At 41.1% G+C, this 21407-nt stretch overlaps 2 protein-coding genes across 2 annotated transcripts; both read left to right on the top strand.

Moving 5' to 3' along the window:
• The first annotated feature begins 3067 nt into the window (after window positions 1-3067).
• On the top strand, window positions 3068-10977 carry colec10 (collectin sub-family member 10 (C-type lectin)). Its single transcript, XM_017474673.3, has 6 exons — window positions 3068-3527; window positions 4401-4472; window positions 7252-7323; window positions 9480-9533; window positions 10066-10161; window positions 10235-10977. Exons 1-6 carry the CDS (start codon window positions 3407-3409, stop codon window positions 10558-10560), a joined length of 741 nt encoding a protein of 246 aa, XP_017330162.2. The 5' UTR covers window positions 3068-3406; the 3' UTR covers window positions 10561-10977.
• Window positions 10978-12585: 1608 nt separating this feature from the next.
• Window positions 12586-20875, top strand: mal2 (mal, T cell differentiation protein 2). The gene is made up of 4 exons (XM_017474706.3): window positions 12586-13027; window positions 15501-15671; window positions 19492-19671; window positions 20752-20875. The coding sequence occupies exons 1-4, from the start codon at window positions 12914-12916 to the stop codon at window positions 20821-20823; spliced, it is 537 nt and encodes a 178-aa protein (XP_017330195.1). The 5' UTR covers window positions 12586-12913; the 3' UTR covers window positions 20824-20875.
• The last annotated feature ends 532 nt before the right edge of the window (window positions 20876-21407 follow it).

Genomic DNA, 21407 nt, shown 5'->3' with positions numbered 1-21407 from the left:
AGGGGTTCGAGTTAGGGTACGGTTAGGGGTTTAGGGTTAAGTTAGGGGTTAGAGGTTGGAGATTGGGTTTAGGGGTTAGGTTTAAGTTAGGGGTTTAAGGTTAAGTTAGGGGTTAGAGGTTAGGGGTTGGGGATAGGTTTAGGGGTTAGGGTTAGGGTATGGTTAGGGGTTTAGGGTTAAGTTAGGGGTTAGAGGTTGGAGATAGGCTTTAGGGGTTGGGGTTAGGGTTAAGTTAGGGGTTTAGGGTTAAGTTACGGGTTAGGGGTTGGGGTTAGGGTTAAGTTAGGGGTTAGGGGTTGGGGTTAGAGGTTGGGGTTAGGGTTAAGTCAGACTCAATAATAGTAAATAACAGCAGTTTGTTATTTAGTATATTTTGGTGTATAATGTGACACGTCTACTTCAGTCAGAGGTACGAACGACGTCTTTCGGTGGAATTGAACTGAAATCCGGAGCACATCATGAGAAGTGAATACAGTTTTCCTGTTTAGCGTTTTCGTAAGTAGCGCGCCGTACACGTTACAGAACATCTTGTTCAAAATCTCTGCACCGAGAGCGTCTCCTCCCTGATTCCTCCCTCGGTTCTCTCACCATGAAAACGCAGAGATGATCGATCACGCTTTCGCTAATCCACTCCGGGGCCAAAAATCGTAAATTGTGGACGGAGCTGTAGCAGGAAATGGAAAAGAGGGAAAGTTTCAGTCAGGTCAAAAGATGAATTTTTATTATTTTTTAAACCAACTAAACCTCAAAGCACAAAAACAGATTGGGTAAAATGACAATCATTCCCGTGCTAGCATCAGTCAGAGTTTATTTACAGATCTGCGGAACATCCTCCAGTGGGAGTTCTCAGGGGAAAAGAAAACATAAACAAGAGAGGAAAAGATCAAGAGGTCAAAATGAGAACTGGATCACGAAACATTTTAAACAACCAGACTGGTGGAGCACTAAAGCGATAATGAGGTGCTGAGCAAAGCGGGCGGTGACGACGATTTGATTAATGAAGAACCGACTGATCCAATTTAGTCTGAAGGCCGTGGAGTCTCTACAGCTTTCTCAATGTGACATGAGATTTTTATTTTTTTTTGCAGAACATAACAACACAAAGACACAAAAATTCTTCAGTCATGGCTCGTACTTTCCCACAATAACAATCGAGCTGTCTCGTTTCTGTAAGTCACAATAAACACACAGTCACGGGCCGACATGAGAACATTTCACAGATGGTGAAATCATAAAACAAGCCGAGTGGAACTTCTTCCAGAGATTGAGCCTCCTGGCCGCCGTCGCATGGTTCTCCTGCACTCACGCCATTGTCAGATCTCTTGTAAAAGCCACTCGATGTTCTGCAAGCAATTTGCGGCATGACATTACTTCCAGTCCTATAAATGTCCTCGCCGCTGCAGTGTGAATCACTCCCGAGCACGCCGGCGAAATGAAAAGACGGCCATTAAACCACATGTAAACAATTAGCCCTCGCTGTAATAGAGTCAGAGTCATGGTGCATGCGGAGACAACCGCAAGCGCGAGAGGGTTCCACTCGGAACGAAAACTCCGGGGAGATGAGCAAGGCCCGTCTCAGCACCAACAACATTTATAGACCATTTATACACCGTGTGTGTTCCGCTCGCCGGCTTCGAGGTAGCACAACCCTGACCGCATTCAACATCGACGAGCAGCAGAGGAAACACAGGATCCTGAGGAAGCTCAGCTCTGCCAAAACCACGTGAGGAAGAACCGTCACTCCGGAACCTCAAAAACAACCGGCGAGGTCAAACAACCAGAAGCAGTCATAGGAGAGATTCTCATTACTTGAGTACTCTTCACGGGTCAAAGGTCAGATTACATCACACTCAGTCGCAGAACTGCAATTCATTCGTTCTAACGGAGAGGAAAAACTCCAGAACCTCATTTGTTAAGGAATAAATGAATAATATTACAAGTGATTACTGGACGGAGAATAGGCGTACACGTATCTGGGTTCTCCGATGTTCTGTATTTCCATCATCTGGGTTCCTAAACTCCTAAATTTCACCACTCATCATCCTGGAGAACTTATTCACTGATGAAATGTTGAAGAACGTAGTACATCGTGAACTCAATTATCTTGGGTTCTGTATCAGAAGTAGATCCTTTTCAAGAACCCTTTATATCTAAAGAAGCCTCCGAGAACCGCTTTTTTTTCTTTAAAGTGAACAAAAATCGAAGCATTGATGGTTCTCCAGTTGTCCATCTGAGTAAATGTGTTTCCCTGTCAGAATGAGCTCCAACTAGAACCTTTTTTGGAAGCTCTGAACCTTTATTTATCTGAAGAGCTTTTTCATTCAATGCTTTAACTGGATAATAACTCCAAATTGTAGCGCAATACTTTCTTCTTATTACTTAGAGTAGAAAATAGGGTTCCTCAAGGGTTCTTTAAGGGTTTGTTGGATAATTAAGAGATGTTAATCTCCTAAAAGGGTTCTAACCTTCAAAGCACCAAGTACCAAGACAGTTTAGCTAAATGTTAAACACCTGACAGGTTCTAGTCCCTCTGAAACCTACCAGAAAGGGTTCGGCACAGAACTTGGAAGCTAAGAACCCTCAAGAACCTATTTTCTAAGAGTGCGTGTATCAACCGGGTACGTGTATGGTGCAAACTCAAATCATTGCTCATTAGTTTTTCTTAATATCTAGAACCTGTCAGGAGATGAACATTTACCTCTTGGTGCCAGGTGCACTTTTAGGTTCTTTAAGGTTTAAAAAAATAATAATAATTAAGCATTCTTAGCCTCCTAAAACGGAGGATTCTACTTAGAACTCCTAGATACATCTTAGATACTGATCGTTTCTTTTTAGAGAACCAACATTCCTAGTCAGCGCAGGGGAGGAGGAGGATGAGTTCCACCTGCTGAGTTTTGGCTCCTCCTTCTGAGGGAGTGTTATCTTTCTGTTGTCACCGCAGTCTTAGCAACTCGGGTTAAAGTTCTATAAAAGTGAAATTTGGTTTTATTCCATTCTGCACAGGAAGCCAATTCTTCCGACTACGAGTTTGTGGTTCTCATGAATGGGTTCTCTTGTGAAAATGTCCATCACTTATTGTGATCCCTTCATGAAAACTGTCCAATCGTTGATGTGGCAGGATTCTCTCTATTAAAGAAATCTCTAACTGTTCCACCAGTGGTGCGCTCACTGAGATGGAACCCATACAGAACCTAACGTGTTCCACAATCTGATTTCATTTCATTTGTTGCAGAAATCACAACCATTTTCTGTAAACAACGCAGCCGCTGTTCTCAGAGAGCGGAGGGGAACGTGTGGGCTCTGGACAGTGTTGTTTGACAGCTGGACAGTGATGTGATAAGGTTTCTGTAAACACAAGCAGATCCGAGGATCTACTCCGTCCACTCGACTGCAGCGCTGCACAGACATGGCTGGACAGGAATTCCTCAGGAAAACTCTGCTACTGCTTTTGTTTCTGGTTCTTTACGCCGTTGCTTCGGGGTTCTCCATGGACGTTTGTTCCAACACCATTTTACCCGGATCTAAAGGTACTCGCTTGTTTGCTTACTGTAGTTTGGAAAAAATGAGACACGGAAGTGTTGAAATGCTAAGGTTCTGTTATCCGGGGAAATGTTCCGCAAATTTTCATAGTTTTTACACAAACTACATTAATCTTTTAAACGTTAATCCATTACTCTTTCATTTTAAACAGAAAAAAGTTTTAGCCTGAAATTCCGATTATGGACTTTACAAACAAACTCTAATGCAAATATGAATTTTTATTAACAATTACATGTAGAAGTGGTGAATAAATGTGACAGGAATCGGGTATAAAATTTCCCAAATGTTCTTATAGGTGGCCTCATCACTTCTACGTTAGAAGTTGTAGGAGGACTCGTAAAGTTCCTGCGTGAGTGGAGAAAGTCCAGTCGAGTTAGCGCTACTGTAGAACCGAGCTCGTAAAAATACTTACGTTTTTTCCTCGTAAAACATCCCGATGCTGGATTCGAGAGGCTCAGTAACGTGTTCTTCTGGTACTCGGCTACTGAAACTCGTATAACTGAAACCCTGCTGAGAGAACCTGAGTTCCAGCACCATTCCGTCATTTACAGCCTCGCTCTCACCAAAAGCGACCGTGTGAAAGTTTCTGTTCCGAGCAGTTGTTCTGCTCCACCAGGACCACAGCGTTCAGGAACATTTCACTCTTCAGTCGGTCGTTTCTCTGAAAATTTCAGGGTAGAAACAAAAAGTGTCTGTAAAGTGTGGTTTGAGTACACAATGCAAATGAAATACAGACACTGGTGTGTGTGTGTGTGTGTGTGTGTGTGTGTGTTTGTGTGTGTGTGTGTGTGTGTGTGTGTTCACGTACTCATGCACGAGCAGCTCCAGATGTAAACCGTTCTCCCTGCTGTTCTCCACAGGAGATCCCGGTGAGGTAGGAGATGCAGGAGATGAGGGACGACTCGGGAAAACCGGACCGCCGGGACACACGGGTCTGTATGACATCATCAGTGTACCGATAAACAAAAAGTTTAAAGAGGGATTGAAGAAGCTCTTCTCGAACTTCTTTTGCCCAGTGACTCCATTTAGAGGACTTGAAATTCTCATGAGCTCCCAGTGATTCCATCCGAGTTCCCTCAAGTGTGTAGACCTCTTAGAACGGTGATCTTAAAGTCACTTCACCTCTCATGCTGGAGAACCTCAACTGATGAGATGTTCAAGAACGTATCAAAAACTTTATGATTATACCACAGGCCCAGCTATAAATTCTCCCTACCACTACATCATGGTACTTACGGAACTCAGAGAAAAAGTTTCCCTGTCAGAATAAGTTCCAAGTAGAACCTTATTTGGGAGCTCTGAAGCCTTATTTACCCAAGGATCCCTGAAATAACCCTTGGTTCTATCTATTAACAAGATACTAACTTCAGATTTTTGCTCATTATTTACTGTATTACTTTTTAATACCTAGAACCTGTCAGGCACTCTTAAGAAACAAAGGTTCTCCACAGGATTTTTAAGGGTTTGTTGGGTTCTAACCTTGAAAGACCGTTTTTTTCTAGGAGTCCACCAAGTCACAAGACAGTTGAAGTAAATATTGAACACCTGACAGGTTCTACTCCCACTAAGAACCCTTAATTATCCTTAAAGAACCCTTGGAGAACCCTTTTTGTACAGTATGTATTAACTTGGTAAGTGTGCAGCACAACCCCTAACTTATTGCTCATTATTTTCTTCTTAAGATCTAGAAGAAGTCATTGAGCTTATTGGTGCTTGGAACACAGAGGGTTCCAAGGGTTGAGGGTTGTTTGAGGGTTCTTCAAGGGTTCCTTGGGTTTATAGGACAATTTAGAGTTCTACTTGGAACAGAACAATTCTTCCGTGAGAGTCGTCCCTCAGAATAAACACCGAGCAAAGTTCTAAATGTTCTAAAGTGTACACGTACCCTTTCTGTTGGTGTCCTCTAAGAGACAAGACTGAGGAATCCTTCATGGCTCTAGATTTAGATTTGACTAAAATCTATTAAACATGCTTTAGAAGCAGAAATGAAACGTTCTTCTGTAGAAGAGCAGAAAAGATAGAGTGAGACGGCACACTGGTGTTCTGTGTGTGTGTGTGTGTGTGTGTGTGTGTGTTTGATGTGTCTTTGGGCATGGGCGTGAACTGGATAGCACTCAGGTTCTGCCAAACCACAACTCCTCCTGAGGGAAGTCGCCTCAGACGTGTTAATTACACACACACACACACACACACACACACACACACACACACACAGAAAGTGAGAGTGAGATGCCGGGAAGGATCTGAAGATGAAAGAGGAACGCTGTCCTGCTTTTTCACTTAGAACCACAATGGAATTAGAGCCGAGTTCAGTTTATTTTTAGTTTTCGCACCTAAACATGAGACACAAATCCGAATAAAAAACCCAGCGGCGGGTTCTGCTCCGCGCGCTTCATCATAAAAACACGATCGAGCTGGCGTGCTGAAAGAAGGGCTTAGTTTTGGACAGACTGTGTGAGAACCCACATTAATCCATCTCCTGAGCTCAGGAACTGTTTATCCCTGATCAAACATGAGCGGTTCTCTCATCGGCGCAGATTCCAAAACTGAAAATGTCTGATGAAGATGTTGGAACACAGACATTAAGAGATCATTCGTCGGTGCCGTGAACCCATTGGACGTTCTCTCACTGACGCAGAAATCAATGTTAAATCTCGAACCTTTAAAGGATTTTCAGGTTGGAACTGTGAGTTAGTAACATGATGAAACTGTTAAAGGTTCCATGTTGAATCCTATCAGTGTTTTCCTAGCAGAACCCTTTTAGGAATGTACGAACACTTGACTTTCCAAGGAACCCTGGAGAACACCTTTAAGTAAGAGCACGGTTCTACTTGGAGGCCATTTTAAAGGTTCAATGAAAGTTCAGTAACTTTTCTCCTAACGTACTAACGGTTCTCCTTTCAGGAAACTCTTAAAGAACCCAAGAAATAAGTGTTTCTTGATCAGAGAGGAGGTTCCAAGTAGAACCTTTGTAAGAAGCTAAGAACTTTTAACTGTCTGAAGAACCCTTGAAGAGCTAAGAACGCAGCTTCCTAAAGGGGCTCTAGACTGCACTACGAAAACAGTCCAAGTAGAACACTTAGAACCCTTAATCATCCAGTGAACTATTAAATGTTCAGTAATTGTGGATGTTTCTTTAATAACAAAAATAAAGCAAAATATCAAAATATATTAAAATGTCTATTATATTTTTAAAAAAGGTTCTATTAACTATCCAAAGAACCCTAGGAGGAACAAGAGTGTGTGTATTCACTGTGTAAGTGTTACTCATACACGGTAAGGTTGTATGGTTTAATCTAGAACCCCTATAAGAAGTGTTTTTTTGTCCATCTGGAAACTTAAATGTTCTCAGTAGGACCCTAGAACTAAGTGTTTTCCTCTCTGAGGTGGTTCCATGGGTTCTTTTAGGAAGGTAAGAACCATTAACTATCCAAAGAACCCTTGAAGAAACATAACTTAAAGCCTAATTCAGAACAAGGAACCGAATGAGTATTTTTTTTTCCACGTTTGAGCCGTGTTAAATGATCACGTTCTTCAGGAGAACCGCCTGGAGAACGTCAAAGCAACATGAAAAGCTTTCATGTTTCAGAAAATGCCGTTTCATCAGAATCATACTCCAGACGTCTGACACAAACTGATGAAGAAACCAGGCTTTAAGACATTCCACGCTTTAATATCACGCTATTTTCCTTGTACTGTCGTCTCTCGCAGGTGTCCCGGGGGAGAACGGAGAGATAGGAGACGCTGGGAGAACTGGGAAAACTGGTCCTGCTGGAGAACGAGGTGAGAAAACTACAGCCATGCTGCTAATCTGAGTTAGTGAGCGCAGACGCTATCGGTGAGGTTTGTGAGTTAAAAAATCACGACCAGCTGGAGAATTTACCTGGAAAAAGATCTGGGATGGAACCTTCCTCTGTAGCCGAGCGCTAACACCTGATTATTTAGCGTGATCAGCTCCCGCTGAACGATGGCCTGCTGTCAGATTTCATTTCCGCTACTTTCCTATTGGTTCATAATTGGTTAATTGGTTAATTCCTTTACTATCGGTTATTTTCCCATTCCGGTGTGAGGTTCAATGGGGTTTTCAAAGACGAGACGATGGCAGGAAAATCCATGTAGAAATGTATTTTTATTTATTTCATTTGGTTCTAAGCACAGCAGTACAAACAGCACGTAATTAATCGATCTTTTAGTTTGTTCTAAACTAAAGAGGTTGGTGTGGAACCCTGGAGCCGGAACATAAAAATAATGTTTCTGTCCAGAACGATCTGAAATGAAACCCTGATTCATCCCTTTTCCGGACTTGTTTTGATCGCTTATTGTGTTTTTTTTTCAGGATGAGTAACTCTCCATATGATTCTACCACCACCATGTATGTGTCAGTTACGAGCACAAGAGTTAATTCGGGGTTTCTCAGCAATGGGGGGGGTGGGGGGGGGGGTTTAAATTTTTTTGCAAATACAGCTTTTATGTTGGGTTTTTCCCAATAATACGTTGGTATTATGGGATGTTCTGTGTATATTCATGACATGACAGAAAATCCAGATTAAGTCCATTTCAGCCTGTTAAAAATGTAGAAAAGGGATGGGGGGCAATACTTATGCACAGCACTGTATGACTACCATGTTAACTGTATTTTTCAAAACTTTCTTAGCTTCTTTTTTCTTCTTTTGCTATACCTAGATATCCTCCAGGCCAAGTGTAGGATAAACACTGCAAAAAGAATAAAGAAAAACACATCTAGCAGCTAATTAGCACTAAGCTAATATTTCTTTTAAAAATGTTTTTTGATAAACATAAGTACGAATATTCAGCCTGTTTCTAGACATCAAGCTTGAACTTGTATTGTATTGGCATATCATTTCGCTAATTTCTAGAAATAGTTTTTTTAAAAGAACAATTAAAATGATTTGAAGCTTGAAATCAACAAAAACAGGCATCACAATGACAAAATATTGGATAAAATGCTAGCCATGCTAGCTTATAAAAAGTAAAGTGCAAACCTGTAAATAAATTTGTATTTAAAGTGTACTTTAATGTAATGTTTTTCATTGTTGATAAATGAATCTGATTTGATTCATCAGTTTGTTAGTTTGAACTCTAGCAGTGAAGTTGGAGTCATGCTAATCAGTTGATCTGCTAGCGACATTAGCCTCGTAGCTAAACTGAAGGAGCAAAATTCGGTTTCTAGTGTGATAAAATGATGGATAATACTTGAGGAAAAGTGAGAACTGGTGTAAACTGGATTCTTAGACAAACATTTTCCACTCTCAAGGCTAAAAAAAAACAGTTATATGAACACGAAATTATTATATATTTTTTTAAATAGTATTAATGTCCATAAATTTCTGTCAGTTTGACCTTTGAGCCTCAGACGGTGTTCACTGTGTTTAAAGCTCTGCGCCGCGCCTCTGCTGCCCCCTGCTGGACATGTCTCACTCTGCACATAATTAGCACTGAATCCCAAACAGCTGCTCAATTTTGAGCCTCGTTAATCTCAGCGCACTTTCCTCCCTCAATATAACGTTTAGTGCAAAAGTTTGTGCCCTCTTGTCCCTCGAGGAGGGGGGAGATGGTGTGGGGGGTGGAATTTGTAAGATAATTTACTTACAATTTTGCAATAAATCTACACGAGACATCTACAACTTATGTACGTAAAGAAGCAACTAAAAAAAAAACTAAAAACAAAAAAAAAGGTTTGAAAAGAACCAAAAGTCAAACATTGTTTCTCAACAATCCCCACGTTTAATCCCATCCAGGTGTGGAAGATACAAACTTTGGACTGATATCATTTTAAAATATTTTGTAACCACGATGATAAAAAAAAAAAGAAACGTCTAAAAACCAAACACATCTACAGCTAGGGGTGTACAAACTTTTGCACTTGGGTCTGTGTACAGTATATTGTAGTGAATAATGAGTGAGGATGTGATTCACAGGAGAAACCGGAGAGCGAGGAAACGCTGGAGCCTCAGGGATAAAGGGGAAAGCAGGTAATCATTTAAAAATATCAAGAACATCTTTAGTTTTCTACTAAAACAATCACTTTTTATTTGATATTTTTCCATCATCTTTCAATACAATTGTTACGTTTATTTGCTAATACTACTAACAATAAATCAAAAGAAATGTATAATAAAATAAATGTTTTAAACCAGACAATTCTATCACATTTTATGACGTTTGATTTACATTACGTTCGACGTTTTCTTACTGATTTTTAACATCTTTATCAGGTGCTATTGTTTTTACCCTAAAATCAATACAAAAAATATCGTTGTTATAAAATAAATAATCTTATAGAAATATTCTAAAACTTCTCCAATTGAATTGGGTGATAAAATATATTTAAATGAACACAGTTTTATTGAATTCATTTTACGTCGATTGCGTTTGATTTCTGTTGAATTTGGTTGCGGTGTTGAATTTTGTAGAGGAGCAGAGACTGTGCAGTGTTTAATCGGTAATATAATCAGATCTCAGTCACGTTTATATTGAATAATAGTGTATTCGGATTGATCTCAGGTTCTACGTGTGACTGCGGGAGGTACAGGAAAGTGGTCGGACAAATGGACATCAATGTCAACAAACTGAAAAACGCCGCCAAGTTCCTGAAAAACGGTACGACTTTAATACCACAGACAGGATTTTGTTACTCTGCTGTATTCAAGATGGATTCTTTTCTCCTCCTCAGTGATTCTGGGCGTTAAAGAGACGGAGCAGAAGTTTTACCTGCTGGTGAAGGAGGAGCGTAAACCCAGCGATGCTCAGCTGAACTGCAGGCTGAGAGGAGGAACCCTGGCTCTGGCTGGCACCGAGAACATCAGCACACTGCTGGGCTCCTACATCGGCGAGGCAGGTCTCACTCACGTTCTGGTCGGAACAGGAGGAGAACCCGAGCACGGCGGGAACGCTACGGTTTCGGGTCGCAGGTGCACGCAGGTGGCGTCTGACGGAGCGCTGAGCCGGGCCGAGTGCGACGCCATGAAGTTCTACATCTGTGAGTTCTCCAGGAACTAAGCGCAGGACCTGCATTCAGGAAGACACGTGGAGAGAGAAATGGGTTCTTTAAAGGTGCTTGAGTTCTTGGAACTCTTTCAGATAGGGAAACACTTTGTTGCTGAAGAACACTAAAAGTGTGGAAAATACTGGAGTGGACACGTCTTGAGTATGTTTAATTCGACGCAGTTCTGAATTTAAGAAGACTCCTCCTTCTCGTTTGTAAAATATTCATGTTATCATTATTAGCCAGTCAGAAAAGTTTGTTAAATTGTGTAATAATTATTCTGTAATAATCTCTTAATGAGCAATATGATATAATAGTGCATATCATTTGCATATTCAAATATTTATTCGCTCCTTGTGATGTGATCATAGACATTTTCACTCATGTGCATCGGTGTTCATGCTGTGGATTAAAATTCAGTTTGAACTCTACACTGTGATGTTTAAATAATTCATTCTGATTAAAGCGAGTCGTCAAAACAGCACTAACTTCAAACTCATCCGGGGGCGGAGCTACGTGTGATTTCAGGTTGTGATGTCATTAAATAAATCACACAGCTTTTAGCTACAGAACCCGTGCGCTAAGCGATACTAGCAAGATAACTAAAGTAACGTTAGTGATGGATAGATGGTGGTTGTCATGGTAACGTAACATTATATTCTCACAGGCTAGATTACTGTTAAATGGGCGTTTCTGAATTTGCATATTTGTGAATATTCATAACCCCCACATGTTTTAATGAGGAAAGACGTTTCTAGAGATGGTTTACTAATGAAAGCATATTAAACAGTTTATAAACACCTCAGTGTTCCACCCAGATTTAAAACGGCGTATTTATGGAAAACTTTGGAGCGTTAATCCATAAAGAACTCACATTAAACTACATTAATAAATAAATAAGTAAATAAAGCGATAAAATCCTGCGACTATGGCCTACATTTACACGGCCCGTGACTTCGCTCTTATTATGTACACGTAAGTATCACTAAAGGTCACAGTGACATCATGAAATCACAGAGTCGATCACAGAGTAGCTTCTAGCACTTCCGTAGAGCTGTGTGCAAAAGTTAGCGCACCCTTCCCGGATATTTTATATTGTAGGATTCACCCACGTAAAATTTGTGCAAAATAGCGGCACATCCTGACCACGCCTCCACAACCTGAAGATGATATTTATTTGCTTGTGATATTTTACAGAAAATAAGACTTTATTTCATTCACTTTATCATGTAATAACAAGATTTTAGTTTTGTAATTAGCAGAAGATAATATCTTTCACACAAATCAGTTGTTTTTTTTTTTTATTTAAAAAACAAGCTCACTGTTTTTATTCTGCACTTTTATTTTCTTTTCTTACATTCACGTCTCTTTTATTCGTTTTTCATCCTGTCATGTAGTAATGTAAGTATGATTAAGCAGGTCAGAGTAAGCTGACGGTAAATGATTTACAGATTTAATGCATTGATTTTACAGTCTCGCTCATTTGTTCCCTCATTAATATTCATGAGTGAGTTTAAATGTAGGCGTTGAGAAGATCAGGTCTGATTAAACCTCCGTTTTTAAAAAAAAATATATTGAATATATGTATAAATTGTGTATTTTGTGCAATAGCGTGAGGATATATCTATGTATGTGTGTGTGTGTGTGTGTGTGTGTGAGAGGTTAAAAGTTCAATGACACATTGAGTGAGTTTATTTTGGGTAATAATTAATTACACTCTCTGACTCTGATTCTCAAATGTGTTTAAGTTAGATAAAGAAGTGAACACTTCATGAATATACATATAATAACCGTAATAATAACCCCATTATTTACAGGGCTTTTTGATTTCCTCATTCAGACTGGAATTTACTCCAGTTTATTAAATCCAACTTTTTCATCCAGAGAGCTGACATACACGTCCTTCAGCATCACCTGCTCACGTCGACACCTTCTGCGTGCTCGTTATCTCCTCCGAATGTCTTAACGCAATATTGACCCGAGAGCCGTTCCAGTCTGAGGCTCCATGTTAATCATTAACGTGCTGCCAGATGAGAGAACATGAAGAATATGAAGCACATGAGGCACCGAGAGAGACAATGGGCTTCTTCTGAATAATTCAGCACGGGCAGAGCTGTGAAAGAAAAGAGAGACAGAAGGCAGAGCAGGTGTCTGATCTCACCTCAGACGCCTTTTTGTCCTCTCCTGCATTCCACACTGAGGACAAGGACAGGAGTGGCTTTATGCACATACACCTGTAGGACCGGTTTTGCAAATCACGTGACACTTGTGGAATTTTTTCCACCTCTCTCTCTCTCTCTCTCTCTCTCTCTCTCTATCTCTCTCTCTCGCTCTCTCGTTCGCTCGCTCTCTGTTCCACTGCAGAAGATGGCAGAAGTGACGAACCAGGCGGCCACCTCGTTCCCGGCGCCCACCATCTCCCTGCCACTTGGGCTGGAAGTCATCAGGACCTACTCCGGAGCACTGATCTGCATGGAGATTGTAAGTGTGTGTTCTCCTGTAGGAGGATTGGAGAGAAAACCTTACTGAGAACTCACTGTTCTCCAATGAGGAACCTCACGTGTCAAAATATTGCTAGTGCGCTTGAAGGCACTTTAAAAGATAGAACTGGATGCTAAAGATCCTTGAATATGAAACAAGACCTCTCGATGAACGCTTTTTTCTAAGAAGGACCAAGAGCTTAATGGTAAACAGTTCTAGATACTAAGAAGAAAATAATGAGCAATCATTTGGAGCCGCTTTTACACTTAACCAGTTAATAGAGAAAAGAGGTTCTTCAAGGGTTCCTTAAGAGTACCTTAGCAGTTACCTTAGCTTCCAAAAAAAAGGTGTGTCTGTTTTTGTGAAATTATTAATACGTTAGATTTTGCTATTTTGTGATGAAGCGCCTGTTGTGCGATGTGCAATATTTCAGTAAATGTGTGAATAGTGTTGATGATGTTGTGTAATGTAAGACAGATTTGTATAACAGAACCTGATTAATGTGGACTGAAAATAAAATTATTAGATTTCAAATCGAGAAACAATTAAATAGCTAAATAAATAATTTAAAAAACACATTCATAGATTAAAAGTCTGTTATTTTATTTAGGGTGCATTAACTATAGCTCAAATATCTCAAATATATTGTTCCCGGTTCACCAGTTCTCCTGTTAGAGCCATGGCCCTCTTACAGCCTTTACTGTTTAAATTAAAAACAAACCTCCAGCTCGTCTGTTTAGCCTCCACAACCTGATATCATCTAAAATTAGCAAACGTTTACAAAACGTCTGTCCGACAACCTGTAAACAAAAACATTGACCATTAGACAAAGAATAAGGGGAAAACCTGAAACAGAGCCGTCACAGTCCCGACACAGAGCCAATACTGTGTTGGGTTTGTGTCCAATCTGTGCCGGGTCAGTGCCGGGTCCATGCATGGTCTGGGTCGGGTCTCTGAACGCTCTGTGAAGGGTCTGTGTTGGTCTGTGGTGTGTCTCTGCTAAGTTTGTGTCGGGTCTGTATCGGGTCTGTGATATGTCTGTGATAGGTCTGTGATGTGTCTCTGTTATGTCTGTGTCAATCTGTGATGTGTCTGTGTCGGTCTGCGATGTGTCTGTGATAGGTCTATGATGTGTTTCTGTTAAGTCTGTGTTGGTCTGTGATGTGTCTGTGTCAGTCTGTGTCGATCTGTGATGTGTCTCTGCTAAGTCTGTGTCGGGTCTGTATCGGTCTGTGATGTGTCTCTGCTAAGTCTGTGTCAGTCTGTGATGGGTCTGTGATGTGTCTCTGTTAAGTCTGTGTCGGTCTGTGACGTGTCTGTGATAGGTCTGTGATGTGTCTGTCTTAGTCTGTGTCGGTCTTTGATGTGTCTGTGATGTGTCTCTGCTAAGTCTGTGTTGGTCTGTGATGTGTTTGTGTCGGACTGTGATGTGTCTGTGGTGGGTCTGTGATGTGTTTCTGCTAAGTCTGTGTTGGTCTGTGATGTGTCTGTGTCAGTCTGTGATAGGTCTGTGATGTGTCTCTATTAATTCTGTGTCGGTCTGTGATGTGTCTGTGTCGGTCTGTGATGTGTCTGTGATAGGTCTGTGATGTGTCTGTCTCAGTCTGTGTTGGTCTGTGATGTGTCTGTGTCGGTCTGTGGTGTGTCTGTGATGTGTCTCTGCTAAGTCTGTGTCGGTCTGTGATGTGTCTGTGTCGGTCTGTGATGTGTCTGTGTTGGTCTGTGATGTGTCTGTGGTGGGTCTGTGATGTGTCTCTGCTAAGTCTGTGTTGGTCTGTGATGTGTCTCTGTTAAGTCTGTGTCGGTCTGTGACGTGTCTGTGTCAGTCTGTGATGTGTCTGTGATAGGTCTGTGATGTGTCTCTGCTAAGTCTGTGTTGGTCTGTGATGTGTCTGTGTCGGACTGTGATGTGTCTGTGGTGGGTCTGTGATGTGTCTCTGCTAAGTCTGTGTTGGTCTGTGATGTGTCTGTGTCAGTCTGTGATAGGTCTGTGATGTGTCTCTGTTAAGTCTGTGTCGGTCTGTGACGTGTCTGTGTCGGTCTGTGATGTGTCTGTGATAGGTCTGTGATGTGTCTGTCACAGTCTGTGTCGGTCTGTGATGTGTCTGTGTCGGTCTGTGGTGTGTCTGTGATGTGTCTCTGCTAAGTCTGTGTCGGGTCTGTGTCGGGTCTGTGATGTGTCTGTGTTGTGTCTCTGCTAAGTCTGTGTCGGTCTGTGATGTGTCTGTGTCGGTCTGTGATGTGTCTGTGTTGTGTCTCTGCTAAGTCTGTGTCGGTCTGTGATGTGTCTGTGCCAGGTCTGTGTCAGATCTGTTGTCGGGTCTGTGTCATGTCTGTATCAGAGCTGGCACAGACCTTACAACATACTGTTTTTAGTCATAAAGCTCCAAATATGAACGTCCATCTCCCTCAGGAACGCATTTTACAGCCAATTATTAAAACACCTCCGGTTCTGTTCGGTTCCATTTCACAGGTCTTTGGGGGTTTGGTTTGGATTCTCGTGGCCTCCTCGAACATCCCTGTGCCGCTGCTCCAGGGCTGGGTCATGTTTGTGTCTATCACTGCGTTCTGCTGCTCCACGGCCTACCTCGCCCTCTTCCTGCTTGGCTTAGCAAGCCGAATCAACACCGACTGGAACTTCATGGTGAGTCTTTAGAACCTTAATGTTAACCTTCATGTGTTGTTCATGACTTTCCATCAGCCCAAAGCATTTTAATAAACTGTATAATAATGCAACTGTGACATTATTTATGAACTGAATAAAACCTGACTAGCTAAGTTAGTTAATGTTTCTGTTTTGCATATTCATGCATATTCACTGTCCCTGGTGTTTATAATGTGGATTAATAATGTAGAGCTGTGCTAAGCATATTATAGTCATTATATGGGTGTTAAAATAATCATAAACAATTTGTTTGTGTAAGTCAGTTATTTAATGGTTTAAAATGGCGTGATCAGGGAGACAATAAAGAACCTTTTCTTTTGGAAAAATCCAGAGAGAACATGATGAAGAGAGTCTGTATTTCACATTGCCTGGCTTTCATGTAGAGTTTCACTGAACTTCACTAGACTTTTGGTTTGAGATCAAAAGAGAGTTTAGAATTTCAGCTTTTACTGCATTTGTTGTTAAAAAGGATAAGCCAGTTCAACAGATTCAACAGATATGTTCAGCAGAAATGTTCAGCAGAAATGTTTAGTTCATCAGAAATGTTTACTTCAGCAGAAATGTTCAATAAAAATGAAACTGGAAAAAAAAAGGATAAGCCAGCATGAAGATCAGAGAGATGTCTATGGGAGCCATTTGAAGCTGAGAAAAGAGGGAAAATCAATCAGAGGCATTGGACAAGCATTGGGTTTAGACAATACAACCATTTGGACTGTCCTTTAAAAGAAAGAAACCATTGTGAACTAACAACCAGACATCTAAGAGATCGGCAAAGGAAAACAACAGCAACTGATTACAAACATTATGAGAGCTGTGAAGAAAAACCCAAAAACAACAGACAGTGACAACACCAACACCCTCCACAGGGCAGGGTATAGGTATCACAATCCACTGTTTAAAGAAGACTTCCAGAGCAGAAATATAGAGGCCGTACCACAAGATTCCAACCACTCATCAGCAGTAAGAATCAGAAATCCAGACTGGAATTCACAAAGAAATACAGAGATGATCCACAAAAGTTCTGGAACCAAGTTGAACCTCTACCAAAGTGATGGAAACACCAAAGTGTGGAGAAAGAAAGGATCTGCTCATGATCCAGAACATACGAGCTGATCTGTGAAACGTGGTGGACGTAGTGTCATGGCTTGGGCTTGCACGGCTGCTTCTGGAACATTCTCACTAATCTTTATTGATGATGAACTCATGATGGTAGCAGCAGAATGAATTCAGAAGTTTACAGGAACATTTTATCTGTAGATTTACAGAGAAATACATTAAAAATGAATCAGGAGAAAAGTCATCATGCAGCAAGACAACGATCCAAAACACACTTCCACCTCAACACAGGACTTCATCAGGGGGAAAGTGGAAGGTTTTAGACTGTCCCTATACTTTTGCTCACCTAAAAAATTGTGTTGTGATACAGAAGGTTCTGTGTTTTATGGTGTTTAATACGTCGAGATATAAATATCAGGAAATAAAAACTGAAATCCTCTCGTCTCATCTCCATCTTCTGATCTCAAACCCAAACGTCTTTGCAGCGCAAACTAATGGCCTTGCTGTTCCACTACCTCCGGTAGTTACTGTATCTGACTTCGGCAATGTTCCAGTTACTCAGAGTCACATACAATTAATCACAAGGCGCTGAAATCTGTCTCCGATTTGGTGCTGGCAGCGAGCCTGAGACCTGCCCAGCTTCTTGTACAGGCGGTGTCTGGAGGGTGTGTCAGCTCTGAGACAGCTCTGATCCCTTGCTCATGAGGAATCTCTGATTAATGAACACAGTTACACAGTTAATGAACTCGTGCTCTGTGCAGTGTAGTGTGGTGTAGTGTAGAGTGGTGTAGTGCAGTGTGGTGTAGTGTAGAGTAGTGTGGTGTAGTGTAGTGTAGTGTAGTGTAGTGTGGTGTAGTGTAGTGTAGTGTAGTGTAGAGTAGTGTAGTGTAGTGTAGTGTAGTGTAGAGTAGTGTAGAGTGGTGTAGTGTAGTGTAGTGTAGTGTGGTGTAGTGTAGAGTGGTGTAGTGCAGTGTGGTGTAGTGTAGTGTAGTGTGGTGTAGTGTGGTGTAATGTAGAGTGGTGTAGTGCAGTGTGGTGTAGTGTAGTGTAGTGTAGAGTGGTGTAGTGTGGTGTAGTGTAGAGTAGTGTAGTGTGGTGTAGTGTAGAGTGGTGTAGTGTGGTGTAGTGTAGAGTAGTGTAGTGTGGTGTAGTGTAGAGTGGTGTAGTGTGGTGTAGTGTAGAGTGGTGTAGAGTGGTGTAGTGTGGTGTAGTGTAGAGTAGTGTGGTGTAGTGTAGAGTGGTGTAGTGTGGTGTAGTGTAGAGTAGTGTAGTGTGGTGTAGTGTAGAGTAGTGTAGAGTGGTGTAGTGTGGTGTAGTGTAGAGTAGTGTAGAGTAGTGTAGTGTGGTGTAGTGTAGAGTAGTGTGGTGTAGTGTAGTGTGGTGTAGTGTGGTGTAGTGTAGAGTAGTGTGGTGTAGTGTAGTGTGGTGTAGTGTGGTGTAGTGTAGTGTGGTGTAGTGTGGTGTAGTGTGGTGTAGTGTAGAGTAGTGTGGTGTAGTGTAGTGTGGTGTAGTGTGGTGTAGTGTAGAGTAGTGTAGTGTGGTGTAGTGTAGAGTGGTGTAGTGTGGTGTAGTGTAGAGTAGTGTAGTGTGGTGTAGTGTAGAGTGGTGTAGTGTGGTGTAGTGTAGAGTGGTGTAGTGCAGTGTGGTGTAGTGTAGTGTAGTGTGGTGTAGTGTGGTGTAGCGTAGAGTGGTGTAGTGCAGTGTGGTGTAGTGTAGTGTGGTGTAGTGTGGTGTAGTGTAGTGTAGTGTAGAGTGGTGTAGTGTAGTGTGGTGTAGTGTGGTGTAGTGTAGAGTAGTGTAGTGTGGTGTAGTGTAGAGTGGTGTAGTGTAGTGTAGTGTAGAGTAGTGTAGAGTGGTGTAGTGTGGTGTAGTGTAGAGTAGTGTAGTGTGGTGTAGTGTGGTGTAGTGTAGAGTGGTGTAGTGTAGTGTGGTGTAGTGTAGAGTAGTGTAGTGTGGTGTAGTGTGGTGTAGTGTAGTGTAGTGTGGTGTAGTGTAGAGTAGTGTAGAGTGGTGTAGTGTAGTGTAGTGTAGTGTAGTGTAGTGTAGAGTGGTGTAGTGTAGTGTAGTGTAGTGTAGTGTAGTGTGGTGTAGTGTAGAGTAGTGTAGAGTGGTGTAGTGTGGTGTAGTGTAGAGTGGTGTAGTGTAGTGTGGTGTAGTGTAGAGTAGTGTAGTGTGGTGTAGTGTGGTGTAGTGTAGTGTAGTGTGGTGTAGTGTAGAGTAGTGTAGAGTGGTGTAGTGTGGTGTAGTGTAGAGTGGTGTAGTGTAGTGTGGTGTAGTGTAGAGTAGTGTAGTGTGGTGTAGTGTGGTGTAGTGTAGTGTAGTGTGGTGTAGTGTAGAGTAGTGTAGAGTGGTGTAGTGTAGTGTAGTGTAGTGTAGTGTAGAGTGGTGTAGTGTAGTGTAGTGTGGTGTAGTGTGGTGTAGTGTAGAGTAGTGTAGAGTGGTGTAGTGTGGTGTAGTGTAGTGTAGTGTAGTGTAGTGAAGAGCAAAGGGCAGCTCCATATTCTCACTCAGTAATTACTGCGAGATTAAACCATGACACGCCGCAGGTTCATTACTACACGGAAATGAAATAAATACATAATCAAAATGATTTTTGATGAGCTGATTTCCCACGAGCTGCATTGTCAATCTTTGTGCTATGAAAGATTAACATTATAAAACCAAATGAAGATGTATGATGTGTTTATTTTATTGATTTATTAGATTATTTCCCTCCATGTGTTGCGTGCTCTGTTTATTCCAGGATATGATGTACCACTTCGCTGCCCTGCTCTTCTACTTCACGGCGTTTGTGCTGGAAGCTGCGACGACGTCCGGAGCACGAAAGCAGTACGCGAACAACACAACGTGTGTCCTCAGACCCAGCTCTAACATCATCACCTTCATGGATTTCAGACAGTACAGTATTAACGTGGTGGCTACGGTGAGTCACACTATCATTCTGTACTTATGAATATACAATTATTACAAATATTCTTCATTATTATAAATACTTGCGGTGTGTTCATGTTCTTTCATCTTTGTTTAAACATTTATTAATTATTAATATAAATATTATTATAGCATGCATTCACAATCACAGTGTTTCAGTGCTGTAGGTGTTTCATCGCCATGGTGACCGTGTTTACACTCCTACTAACACTAAAGACAAAGTAGCATGCTATTAGCAGAACCAGTTTCTTTCCTTTATTTTATCATATTATAATCATGGTCATTCATTTGTGTGTGTGTGTGTGTGTAAGGAGTGGTGTACATTACCGCACATGTTATAGCCTGCATGCAGCAGAAGCATTATCTCAAGTTAGCTCATTGTTCCCTCACTGTTAGAACTAGTAAAGCCATGTGTGTGTGTGTGTGTGTGTGTGTGTGTGTGTGTGTGTGTGTGTGTGTGTGTGTGTGTGTGTGTGTGGTTGCGATTTATGTAAACATTTCAATGCAAACACAAATATCTTATCATTCCACCCCCATTACCAGTGCAACAATGTATGAACATGCATGAATATGCAAATCAGGGACCTCCCCACAAGTCCTCCTGCCCTCCCTAACAGCGTAACCTCACTAGTATTAGATAACCTGGCTAACCAGGTAGCTAACTGACATGTCAGAATATAACGTCACCACGGCAACCACTATCCGTTCCACCGCTAACATGGGCTCTGTTAGCGTTAGAGCTAGATTAGCGCACAGGTTACAATGGAAAACTTTTCAGATACCACGTTGTCATTCTGTAAGAATTTGCATATCGGTTGATGATTGGTTCATACCCGTTTAGTGATGTCACAAACTGAGCTCGTATGTAGGTCCGCCCCCGAATCTGTTTTATATAGAAGTATGTATTTTAAATGGAAAGAAATTGAACACAGATATGAACATGTGTTCTAGTAAACGTCCGCATGAACGAGCCGTTACTATAGAAATGATAAACACCAACATGTTTCCTGTGAGGACGAACCTGGCAGCGTGTAACACGCGTATGGACGTGACATGTGTGTTTATGTTTCAGATATTCGCGTTCATAGTGACCGTGTGTTACGGCTGCAGCCTGTTCATGGGCTTTAAGCGATGGAGGAAGTGAAGATGAGACTCCGCCTTCACAGAGACGCTCCCTGATCACACGTTTACTCCAAGTGTGTTATTACTATCCACAACACACACACACACACACACACACACACACACACACACACACACACACACACACAAATGTGAGAATTCTGGTTATTTAACATGGAAGTGTATTTTAAGCTGCACTGGATTTAAAGCTGAGATGTGTTCTGTGTTACGCTGGAAAACATTTCTATCACAAGTATCCATGAGTTCTGGACCCAAAAAAGTAAACCATACATCTAGTTTATATTTTATCTACAAAAGAAAAACAATATAATTTAAAAAATGACATTTGGGTGCATCCTGAAACAAGGTATCAACATTTTATTATTATTATTATTATTATTATTATTATTATTATTATTATTATTATTATTATTATTATTATTATTTCTTTACATTTATATCATTTTAAAAGGGGTGTGCAAACCTATCACTCAAAAAGTGATATTTGAACTTTTTTACTATTAATATCTAAACATATTCCATTTGCATTTTTGTTACTTGTGATAATGAAGTATGTAAATGTTATTTTGCTTTAAATTACATTTC

This window comes from Ictalurus punctatus, chromosome 1, assembly GCF_001660625.3.
Source record: "Ictalurus punctatus breed USDA103 chromosome 1, Coco_2.0, whole genome shotgun sequence".
Classification (NCBI taxonomy): Eukaryota; Metazoa; Chordata; class Actinopteri; order Siluriformes; family Ictaluridae; genus Ictalurus; species Ictalurus punctatus.
Note: the sequence above shows the minus strand (reverse complement) of the source record. Positions and strands in the feature narration are given on the sequence as shown.

What these genes read in the sequence shown, in the direction of transcription:
- colec10 (XM_017474673.3), top strand. Translation starts at nt 3,407, where the DNA reads ATGGCTGGACAGGAATTCCTCAGGAAAACTCTGCTACTGCTTTTGTTT. An exon ending in TGGTCCTGCTGGAGAACGAG is followed by an intron (nt 7,324 to 9,479) that starts GTGAGAAAACTA and finishes TGTGATTCACAG; the next exon opens with GAGAAACCGGAGAGCGAGGA. An exon ending in AGGGATAAAGGGGAAAGCAG is followed by an intron (nt 9,534 to 10,065) that starts GTAATCATTTAA and finishes GATTGATCTCAG; the next exon opens with GTTCTACGTGTGACTGCGGG.
- mal2 (XM_017474706.3), top strand. Translation starts at nt 12,914, where the DNA reads ATGGCAGAAGTGACGAACCAGGCGGCCACCTCGTTCCCGGCGCCCACC. An exon ending in ACACCGACTGGAACTTCATG is followed by an intron (nt 15,672 to 19,491) that starts GTGAGTCTTTAG and finishes TGTTTATTCCAG; the next exon opens with GATATGATGTACCACTTCGC. An exon ending in GTATTAACGTGGTGGCTACG is followed by an intron (nt 19,672 to 20,751) that starts GTGAGTCACACT and finishes TTTATGTTTCAG; the next exon opens with ATATTCGCGTTCATAGTGAC.